Genomic DNA, 12,165 nt, shown 5'->3' on the forward strand with positions numbered 1-12,165 from the left:
TTTTCCATTTTTCTTTTCAGAGCTAGTATATTTTTGTTGGGTTTCAGTTTGGTTGACCTATCAAGGACGGCAGGGCAATGTTGAGGTCTTCCACAATTATTGTGTTGCTATTGATATCTTCTTCCAGATGTCAACAATTATATTTATTGGGTGATACTACAAATGGTTGTGCTCAGAGCTTACCCCTGGCTCTGTACTCAATGATTATTCCTTGTGGATCTCAGGATTGTATGGTATGCAGGATATTGACCCCACATGGTATTGACTACATGCAAGGCAAGCACCATATCTGCCATACTCTCTCTTTAGCTCCTGTTCTTAGGTTTTATATTTTTTGTTGAATTTTCAAAGGCAGTGACCATTGTTTGAGAAAAGCACTATGTGGGCCTTCTTGTCAAGTGGAGTCACATGCTATGCTTTTGACTAGGTGGGGGTACTGACTGAGCTGCCTGTCATGGTATAGTTGCAGCCTGTTTAAAACATTGGTTAAGGTTATATGATGGGCTCCAAAAATGGGTAGACTTATAGGAAAATTCTATTTTCTCTTTAGCTGAATGCCCATTTTGCCTTGGAATACTGTTTATGTGTGTTATGTGTGTCTGTAGGATATGCACTAGGCATAGCCCATTGAAAGCCCATTTCATGCAGATACATCAAATAAGGTCCCTAGCCAGATCAGGTCATTGGCTTTGCCTTACAGGTGGCTGGAGCTTCTGACTGGAATCTCTGCTGATGTGCTGCTTGGGCTACATTCCAACACCTAAGCAAGGCTTGCTCTAAGCCAGGGGTGGTGAACACACAGCTCTCGATCCGCATGTGGCTCCCAGCCAAAATGAATGCAGCTCTTTGCCTCTTATCATTATTTTGTATACTGTGGCTCTTTGCCAAGTTTGGATTTTGTTATGCTGCTTCTGAGGAGGGACCTCTGAGGAGAGATCTCTGAGTGAGTAGCCCCACCCCCAGGCTGCGTCATCCCTTCTCCCATCCCTCAGAAACAACTGCACTGGCCAGAGAGTAGGGGGACCTGTGTGTCACATGTTGTGTCACATCTTGCCGTTAGCTCTTAGTGTGGAGGGCGCAGCACACCCTCACCATCACTGCAGGATTTTTACCCTCACTCAAAATGGCAGAGTGCAATATGTGTTTAATACATTATTGTTAAAATTATATGCTTTTGTGTGAGTGTTTGTTTTGGCAGGTCACTGCATGGTGTGGCTCTCTGACTCTCACAGTTTAAAATTTTGGCTCTTTTTATCGAACTTGTTCGCCACCCCTGCTCTAAGCCCTGGCCTTCTTTCCATCTCTGTGTTCCCCTCTTGTCAAGTCTTAAGCATTCTTTTCCTGATTTGGTGAATTGAGAATGAATCTTCTGGGAAGTATCTCATATGCTGGAGTTGCTGAGTTCCACTTTGGTCTCTCTTTTTCCTGATGGAAGTTAGACTCCCAGGAGATCTGTTTAAGTATAGTGCTAAATAGCAGAGATGAGCATCATTGTGATCAGTTTGTCTGGCCTCTGAGCCCTTCTAAAATATTTTTATATTAAAAATATTTTGAAGGAATATCCCTAGCAATGTTTCAGGAAGCTTCTGTGCTCAAGCTCATTTCTTTGTGAGGAGCTGAGATGCAGGATTACCACTGGGAATTTCCCAGGAAACCTGGTGATAATCATGTGAGCACGTGGTATCATTGATTGATCAAGACAACTTAACTCCAGTATAATCTCTCTAACTCCCTCTTTTTTTAATTTTTAATAAAATTATCAATGATTTACAAAGTTATTATTTGTTGAGTTTAGACATACAATGTCCAATTTATCCACCAGCATCAACATCTTTCTACTAATGTTCCCAGGTTCCCTGCACAACAGTCTACCATCAAGCCTGCCATCTTGACAGGACCATTTTAGTCAGGTGGTTGGATTTGGGGTTTAATGATTTAAGCGGGATTTTTGTTTTGTTTTGTTTCGTTTCTTTGGGCTTGGGAGGACCATATGGAACGCCCAGGGATCGAACCATGGCCCATCCTATGCTAGCACTTGCAAGGCAGACGCCTTACCTCTAGCGCCACCTCTTCAGCCCTGATTTAAGTGTTCCTAACTTTGTTGTTTGGATATTTATTTATAATATTCCTTAATATTGCTGATGTAACTGAATTTCTTTGACCACTGTTTCCATTGCTTCTGATCTGTCTCATTCCCCCTTCCCTTCAATCTCTTTCCTTCTCCACCTCTGGGGCCACATGTGATCTAAGCATCCCCTCTTTAAAGCACTGCATTCTTTAATCCAGTTATTCTAAATACTCCTTATTAGTAATATAACCCTGTGTTTATCCTTCTTCTGGCTTACTTAATTCTACATGATATCTTCTAGTTCCTGCAATGTTGCAGTGATATGCATGATTTCATCCTTCTTTTTGACTATGTAATAGTCTGTGTTGTACATGTACCACATTTTTATGATCTACTGATCTGTTGTGCATCTAGGTTGATACCAAACCTTAGCTGTTCTAAAGCTTCATTTTTTAAAAAATTACTATAATTAAGACAATATATTTACACTGATGTTGACACTTATGGTTTTGGTGTACGGTTACCTCATTTTACCATCACCAAAGTGCCTAAGACTTCATGACCAATGTCTCCTTTGTCACAACCAGCTTTCTTCTCTGGCCCCACTTCAGGAAGATTTGGAATTTTCAGTTTGTATTTCAGTACCAAAAATTTGTTGTCAATTGATATTATCTACTCCTTTGTTTTGTTTCTCTGTATAGATATTGTTGATCATCCAGTGCTTGTCTTCCATCTAGCTAAATTTAGAATGCTAACAACTTCATGGTAGAGCTGAGAAACAAAATCTTAATTTGTTTTGTTTTGTTTTTTTGGTCACACCCAGTGGTGCTTAGGGTTTAGTTCTGACTGTGCTCAGGGATCCTTTTTGGAATGTCTCAGTGACCATATGTGATGCTGTTGATCAAAATAGGATCTGTTCTGTGCAAGGCAAGCTCCCTACCCACTATAATATCTTTTTATTTCATACACCACTGCTTTCTTTCTGTTTAAAAGAGTTGTTAGACCAAGTAATTTTTGGAGCCTCTGGTATCTGCTTGCTTGCCACAGGGATATATTGATTAGATAAATGCTGTAGACACATTTCAGGTAAATATTACACTCCAGGATATTGGAATTTTCACAGAATTATATTGAATATGCCAGGGTAGGCAAGCCTAGCTTTGTAACTAAAATGAAATATTTTGCTAATTGTGTCCACCAATTATTCAGTTTTCTCTCCCTTTCTAAATGCTAGTCAATGTGAGGATGATTATTTGGTAAGGGCAGAAACTAATGCCATGTAAGTGAGGTCATATCAAGTTGCTAAAGAGCTTAACCTTACATAATATTATATCTCTATCTTCTATGTTCAGATAGCTTTTTGAGATGTAGAATTTAGTTAGTTAAGGATAAAAAATTGGACTGTACTGAAAGAAAGTGTTTATATTGACTAAATCAGATTTAGTGGAACTTATATTTGATGAGACTTGATAGATACTCAACCTTTGTGTGTCTGACTCTGTATCCATGTTGTGTTTTATACAGGTGATCATCATCCAGTAACCAGTCAGAAACTACAAAGAAAACATGGGGAGGAGTAAGTTTTCTATCACTTTTAAATAATTTAGACCCAATTCATATTAATATGCTGCACCCAAGCAATTAGATATTCATTTCAGCTGTGTGATTTGTGTATGTGTTTTTCTAAATACTTACATTGTATATTTGATTAGTGTTTTACTTTCTAAAGCTGTGTGGTGTAGAAAATCAAGAACAATGTTTTTTTTTTCAAGTCTCCTCCCCTTTTTTATGGATATCAATAAAAAAGAAGAGAACTGTTAAAAAAGAAGAGAATTGTTAAACTGTTAAACTTGATACTGTGAAGATCTGCTACAATAGAAGCTGCTTTCTAACTCTTAGCAAAAATACCCATATGCTCCCAGTGTTGATTAAGCTTTGTTAATAGCATAAACAGAAAATGATTTGAAAAAGAAAATGAGAGTAGTTAAAATTCTCATCTGTGAGATTTATTTGTAAATAATTTTTATTTCTCCTAAAATTTGTAAAGCCTAGTGTTAAGAGACCTCTATTGAAGTCCTTTTTTATTCATATGACTGTTTATGGGCAGTGGACCATAGACAGAAGTTAAAGTCATTTCATTGTTACTATTAACCAGTCACTTCAGTGAGTTTGTAAATAATCCTAATTGTTTGTATATTATAAAATTGGGTGCTATAAAGGACCTCAAAGGAAGACTTGGTGTGTAATGTAGTAAGGAGATTGTTGGACATAGATTTAGACCCTGAGTTCAGGTTCTACATCTGGTACCTTGATCAGCTCTTAGACCTCAAACTCATTATGTCAGAGTGTAGGAGGAATATTCTCTTCAATTCTAGCATCAAGAATCTATCCTTTTCATAATATGTTAGTACATATGTAAATCTATTGAGAACTCAAAGTATAATGAGATAGAGTAAGAACAATGATATCTACTCAGTATTTAGTATATGTGCCCACACATTTATAAAGGTAGTTGAGGGGACTAGAAAGATGGTTCAAAGGACTGGAGCACATGCTTTGCATATTATAGTCCTAGGTTTGATCCTTGGTACCACATTGTCCCCAGTAGTTTTCTATGTTCAGAGATAATAGGTTATTTGATCACATATGACTAGATACAGCATGGCAGGAGTATGGCTGTACAAGAGATACCATCTTATATTTTTCCTTCTTTCCCAATTGCTTTATTATGAGCCCTGATAAGCAGCCCAAGGATTTTTGATCAGTTATGAAAAGTGTAATTCTAAGCCTTGTTTTACTTTTTTCTCTAGAGTTTCCTTTGAGATAACTGACCTTAGAAATTTTGGTTCTTTCCGAGACTTCCAAAAAGAAACCAATCTGGAGCTGGAGCTACAGCACAGCTGTAGGGCATTTGCCTTGCACAAGGCTGACCCAGGATGCAATTAGCCAGGAGCAATTAGACAGGAGCCTTGCATGAGGCTGACCCAGGATGGAGCTCGGTTCATTCCTGCCATCCCATATGGTCACCCAAGCCAGGAGTAGTTAGCTAGGAGTAACCCCAGAGTGACACTGGGTGTGACACAAAATCCCCCAGGAGTAATTCCTGAGCACAGCTGGGTCTGGCCCCCAAACCAAAAACAAATGTAATAGCTACAATAGGTAGGGTACTTGCAGATAGCTGACCAAAATTTGATCCTGGAACCTCATATGTTCCCATGAGCCCCATTAAGAGTGATTCCCCAGCATAGAGTCAGGATAATCTCACTCTGTACACCACTGAGTGGTACCCTACCTATTGTAGCTATTACATTTGTATTTGGTTTGGGGGCCACACCCAGCTGTGATCAGGAATTACTCCTGTTTGTGCTCAAGGTTTACTGTTGGCAGTCTCAGGGGACTATATGGAGTGCCAGGGTTAAAACTTGGGTCAGCTACGGGGCAAGCAATTGCCTATTTAGTGTACTCTTTCTCAACCTTCTAACTCCTGCTTTTTACATTATTAAAGTTCTAGGATAATTCCATGCCACTTTCTAACCCAAAGTCAGCTGTCATCAAAAGCTAGCTTATCATGACTCTGTTCTCTACTAATTTCAGATTTTAGTGGATTTGAAAAGTACTCTGATTGTTGAATTTTATGGATATATAAAGAAGAGAACTACAGTGAGATAGGGCAATGCATGCCTTCTTTATTTTTGTTTTCAAAATAATCATATTGCCAGTAAGTAATTCATTAGGTATATATTTTTAAAGTATTTGGGTGGGGGTGCAGAGCAACAGTATACCAGGTAAAGTACATGTCTTGCATGTAGCTTTCCTCTTTAATCTCTGGCATCCCAAGCCCCACCAGGAGTGATCCCTGAGTAATCGAGGAGTAATTTCTAAGTACCACCAGTTGCTATCCCTCCCCCCAAAAGGGTGCTTCAGCAAGTAATAATTTTCATGGTCATGTAATTCTTGGAGTTCTTGCTAGCATTCACCAAGTAGATAACCAGATTATTTAGCTCAAATGTTAGTTGGAGATGCCTAAAATATGCAGTAGGAGATGCCTAAAATAATTGATTCAAGACAACAGTTAGCCAGCCTATGTGAAAGTTAGTGTTTTTGACTGCAAAATTTTTTTCTTCCTGATTTCCTTGAAACAGAGTATAATATAGCATGGGATCCTCTCACAGTATGAGAAGACAAGGAAAGATAATGTTACAAAAAGGAACAGTATGTATAAATGTAATAGTAGAGAATATTTTTGTAGAGAAAACTTTCACAAGGAAGAAAATGTGAACATTTTGGAAATGTATAAATACAGGCACACAAAATGTATGCTCTACTAGAATATCTTTAATCATATTTAGGTAAAAACAAAAATATTTATTCTGCTTTTGCATCATGCCTCCTCCTGTGTAAAAATTTTGTCCATGACAAAATGGCAAGTATCCACTTTACAAATAATTTTGTAAGATTTTTTTACTTAAAATGAAACTATTATACTTTTACAGTGAATTGTTTTTATTTACTTATTTGTCTGCTCTGAATATTTTTGTAATTTTGTGACCAATGTGAATTACAAGTCTTTCGCATTATATTTAAGGTATATAATGACAGTGAATTAGAGCCATTCTCACCACCAGTGTTGTCCTCCCTCCACTCCTGTTCCCAACATGCATAGCATACCTACCGCCTTTGCCCCCTGGACTGCTAGTGTAATGGGTCCCCTTTGTGTATAGCTTGTTAAGATTGGGCATCTTGGCTCTGTTGTCATTGACTCTGGGTTTAATGTTTAGGACTGATCATTTTTATTTCCACTCAATGTTCATGTAACGGTTTACTCCTGCTATCATCCACTTTTTTCCCTCAATTTATAAGGCAAAACAAGATGATTAAAATTACTTGGTTCTGTTGGAAAAAAACAAGCAATGACAAAAAAAACAACAAAACAAAAACAAGAAAGAAAAAAGATAAAAAGGGAAGGAGGGCTAGTGTGGCAAGACTTTGAATTTTTTGTTTTTGTTTTTGTTTTTTTAATAGTCACAGTAAGTATTGGGGAAATTAGGAAGGGAATTCTTTTCACCAAAGAGATACAGGTTTTTTCCACCCTTGAAGCATTCTATCATGGGAACAATTACAGGCTCTGGATATGCTCATTATTGAAATCCAAGGTCCTTTTTGGTACCAGGAAATGTTCTACTCTGTTGTGGTTGAAAATATTAGTCATCCAAAATTTGAGAGCTCGGTTTTTGTACAGGTTATAGGATGAAGTCTAGTCTTTCTTTATGGCTCTAGAATTTCTGCTCCATTATGGACAGCTCAAAGGGTGGATTGTCTACTGGTTTCATCTTACCATTAGGTGATGAGGAAGGGCAACCTGCTCTTAGATCAAGTTGTTGCTGTTCCTCATCATCAGGATGTCATATCAAACTGGCGCAACTTGGTGCCAGAGCGGTATCAGAAACTCCCTAGGGGAAGTTTGATTCCTGTTGCTGTTTCAGGAAAATGTGTCAGTTCTACTGTTATAGACAGATATTACAGATCTATTCATAAGTTTTTGATGGAGGTCTGACCCTTATAGATGCGTCTGAGTGCTTAAGAAATAATTAAATTGGGGCCCAGAGAGATAGCACAGCGGTGTTTGCCTTGCAAGCAGACGATCCAGGACCAAAGGCGGTTGGTTCGAATCCCGGTGTCCCATATAGTCCTTTGTGCCTGCCAGGAGCTATTTCTGAGCAGACAGCCAGGAGTAACCCCTGAGCACTGCCGGGTGTGCCCCCCCCAAAAAAAAGAAATAATTAAATTAAGGAGAGATAAAGAATTAGCTAAAATATACATTAGGAGAGAAAGAAAAATAGGAGAGAAGGTGGACATAATAAAGTAAAAATGAGTGAAAAATGGGCCAGCACCTCGAAGTAGGGAGGTTTTTCAATTTCGATGCATTTCATCAGTGGCAGTGGTGAACTTTGCCAAATGAAGCTTTCAGAGTTAGATTGTGGATTGAGCATTTTATGATAAGCATAATTTTTCACATCTAGAGTACTAAGCAACATGGTAGTATGTAGTATCATCCACTGTGTCTTGTGCATCAAGATTCCTTTCCTAAAAAGAAACTGACATCATGGCTTCCAATCATATTCTGCACTTGGTTCTATGGATAAATACATTAGAACATTATTATAGGTCTTTGTAGTGAGAGGTTGATTGAACGCCTGTCTGCTCTAAACATCTGTTTCTGTAGTTGTCGATTTCTTTATGGTATAAAAATAGTAGTGGCTTTGTGTTTCTCTTCTTCTACTGGATTTGTTCACTTCTCCATGCTATACCCTGGTACCTACGGTGTTCATGGTACTACCATTTAGACTGTTGTGTTTCTTCACAGAGTATTGTATGTATATACGGTATATATTCTAAATACTCCAAAATGATATTATTCTTTTTTATCCTTATTCTTCAGGCTTAATTCATTTAACATAATATTTTCTTTTTTTTTCATTAGTTTTTTGGGCCACACCCATTGCTGCTTAGGGGTTACTCCTGTCTATGTGCTCAGAAATCTCCTCTGACTTGGGGGACCATATGGTATGCCAGGGGATCGAACCTCATTCTGTCCTAGGTTAGCGCATGCAAGACAAATGCCCTACTGCTTGTGCCAGCACTTCAGCCATTTTTAACATAATATTTCTATTCCATCCTTGTTACTGCAAATTGAACAACTGTATCGTTTCTTATTGCTATGTAGTATTCTATTGTGTATAGATACTACATCTTCATGATCCACTCATCTGTTGTTGGACATCTAGGTTGATTCCAAATCATGGCTATTGTGCTAAGCGCAGATTCTGTCTTTGTTTTGGTGCCATGCCGTCTTGATTACTGTGGCTTTATAGTAAAACTTTAGCTTAGGTATAGAGATGCCACCTAGTTTCTTGCTTTTCAATATGGATTTGACTAACCTAGATCTTTTGTGGTTCTACACAGACTTGATAATTGATTGTTCTAATTTCATAAAAATGATGTCTGAATTTGAGTAGGGATTGCATTGAGTCTATATGGTAGTTTAGGTAAGATGGTCATTTTGATGGTGTTGATTCTTTCTACCCACAAGCAAGGGATGTTTTGTGTATGTAAACATTTTATGGGATTATTATGTTACTGCTCCTACCCTTATTCGTGATTGTGCCCTACCCTAGGGTGTGACCTGGCATTCTTCCCCCACCCTAGGGTGGTACCTTATTCTGCTTCCACCATTGGGTGGTATCTGATCCCACCATTGGGTGGTACCTGATTCTGGGGGATAAAAACAAGGGTCTGTGGAAGGCAAGGGGCTTTTGGCTGGAACTGATGCTGAGGCTTTGGACTTCAGTCTTGTCCACCGAATAAAGCTAATATTTCCACAAGCCTGACTGTCTGCGAGCTGTTTACCCTCCGCTCCACCTAAGAAATGCTGGCTGAACAGGGTGGCAGATGTGTGCTCTGAGCTGGAGGGGAAAGACATTATCCTCCATCCCTCCATCAGTCAACCTTTTAAGGGGCTGACTTGTGACATAATGGTGCCTGGACAGGCTGAACCTGGACCCTCAATAACTGTAAGTGAAATATTGCATTGGAAATTTTCTCTGCTGACCATTTATTGGTTTCTGTGGTTAGTCATGTGGATTCTGACACCTTTTTGCTTACACATTGGTTCTCTATTATACAAGTGGATTATTCCATTTTGTTTAAAACTAATTGGTTTTGATCTAAGGAAAATCACTTCAGTTGGATGGTCTATACTTCAAACGAAAATTGCATTGACTCCAACCATCATAGTTTGTGGAATTTCTGTGCTGGCTCACGTTGTTACTGTGAGCATAGTTATTGGCTAGTATTTAGGAAATAGAAAGTGTAAAAATGGTGAGGCTAAAACCAGTATGGATAATAAGGAAATCTTTCTGACAAATTTAGACCAAGTTGCAGGCTGATGAATCCAGCCCCACCATCAACAATATAGGAATTTTTGCTGGAAGAAAAACAACTCGGAAAGTTAAGCCCGATTCTAGCGAATTGCATGACACTAGTGACTCAGACAATGATCAACCTCTGGTGTTAACTCCACAAGTGAGGCCTGATTCTATTCACAAAATTGAATCGCACAACAGTGCAGATTCAGATGATGAACCACACGCACAGCCTCGGAGCTCTATTCAGAGTAATTTTGCTAATCTGGCCTCATCCCCTTTACACGGGGTAAATGTTTCTAACTATGTACCCTATCAAATGGAAGAATTAGATCTGTTTAAAAAAGCATGTAAAGAGTAAGGTCCAAAATCACCATACAGTGTGGAGTTACTAAGACATTGAAGTCATAATTCATCTTGAACTTTGTATGATTTTAAAAGAAGCGCTGAAATATGCCTGTCTTCTAAACAGTGAACTGAATGGGAAATGTACTATTCAGAAGGTGTAAAAGCCAAATTATATAGCCCGGATGGTATGAAAAAACAAGTGGCAGGTGTTACTCTATTGTATGAATTATTGATGCCAGAAAATCAATTTGCAAATATTCAGGCACAAGCAGCTTTACCTAAATAAATCTTAAATTTAATTAGGGATATTGCATTGTCATCATGGAAAAATATTGATTCTAGAGAAATTTAGTTTTTTTTTGTTGTTGTTGTTTTTGGGCCACACCCGTTTGATGCTCAGGGGTTACTCCTGGCTATATGCTCAGAAATCGCTCCTGGCTTGGGGGGACCATATGGGACGCCGGGGGATTGAACCACGGTCCATCCTACACTAGCACTTGCGAGGCAGACACCTTACCTCTAGCGCCACCTTCCCGGCCCCTAGAGGAAACTTTTTAAAAATTACCCAAGGTCCTTATGTGCCATATCAGAGTTTGTAGATAAGATTAAAGATGCTCTGAAGTTACAAGTCGAAGATGAGATGAGAAACTTCCTAGTAAAATCTTTGGCTTCTTATATTGCAAATTCAGCCTGTAGACTAGTATTGAATACATTAAATGAAAAGGCAGATGTGAAAGATTTCCTTTATGCCTGTCGGAATGCCTATGGGAAACCCCATACCCACCCCACTTAGACTCAGTAAAACCTTCCCAGTTACCAAGGGAATGATGCCTTACTCCCCTCGGGGACAGGGCACTTTCTGTAAACCAAGTCTTTGCCCCAAATGCAAAAAGAGTCGCCACTGGGTGAAAGACTGCAGATCTGGAAACCTCATTGATAATAACCTAAGTAGAGGTTTCAACACAATCCCCAGGAATCAAGTTGCCTGCTACCATTGTGGAAAATAGGGGCATATCAAAAGAAATTGCCATTTCCTTATAATTTCAGCTCCTCAAGGGCACACATACAAGATGCAGGGAAACGCTCACAGGGCCTCCCCCGAGGCCCTTCTAAATTAGGGGTAAAGTTCATAGACAATAATCCTTCCAAGCCCAGCCCAAGAAAATTCATCACGATAAGGGAATTAATTCACTCCACATCAGGGAGTGCCGGATTAGACATATTATGCCCAGAGGACATTACAATTTACCCAGGAGCATGAACTTACATGTTAGAAATAGGCATTGTGGGCCTGCCACCCCGAGATACTATGGGTTTGATTCTTGGCAGAAGTTCCCTCAACATAAAGGATATATCAGTAACCACTGGTGTCATTGTCTCAGATTCTATCGGAGAAATCATTGTAGTTATTACCGTGCCAGTTACATGGACCTTTAAAAAAGGAGAAGCGATTTCCCAGATAGTAATAGTGCCTTATGTCAAATTTGGGACTTCAGATAAGACTAGAATTGGAGGTTTTGGAAGCACAGATCCAGGTGCTGCTCAAAACCCAATCGTGGCTCTGGTTACTAAATTTAAAGAGAAACACCCAATGATCAAACTTCACTTGGAAGGGCAACCCTTTGACGGAATGATAGATATGGGTGCTCAGGTTACTGTAATTTCTGATAAAGAATGGCCAGAAAATTGGCCTCTTTAGGAAATCCTGTATTCACTAGAAGGAGTAGGAGGCCTGAGCTCCTGTCTGTTGAGTATGAGGACTATGATATTTTACGGCCTAGAAAATCAAAAAATGATAATCATAACTTACATGGGCCCATTTTCACC

The 12,165-nt window shown here is 39.0% G+C and overlaps 1 protein-coding gene across 1 annotated transcript in view; it reads left to right on the top strand.

Annotated features, from left to right (window-relative positions):
* Positions 1-3,590: 3,590 nt before the first annotated feature.
* PRRG1 (proline rich and Gla domain 1) overlaps positions 3,591-12,165 on the top strand; it is a 102,911-nt gene continuing 94,336 nt past the window's right edge. Inside the window, exon 1 of the mRNA XM_049767120.1 lies at positions 3,591-3,644. Within this exon, the coding sequence (XP_049623077.1) occupies positions 3,635-3,644 (10 nt within the window). The 5' untranslated portion in view covers positions 3,591-3,634. The remainder of the gene's footprint in view (positions 3,645-12,165) is intronic.

Source organism: Suncus etruscus, chromosome X (assembly GCF_024139225.1).
Source record: "Suncus etruscus isolate mSunEtr1 chromosome X, mSunEtr1.pri.cur, whole genome shotgun sequence".
In the NCBI taxonomy this organism is placed as follows: Eukaryota; Metazoa; Chordata; class Mammalia; order Eulipotyphla; family Soricidae; genus Suncus; species Suncus etruscus.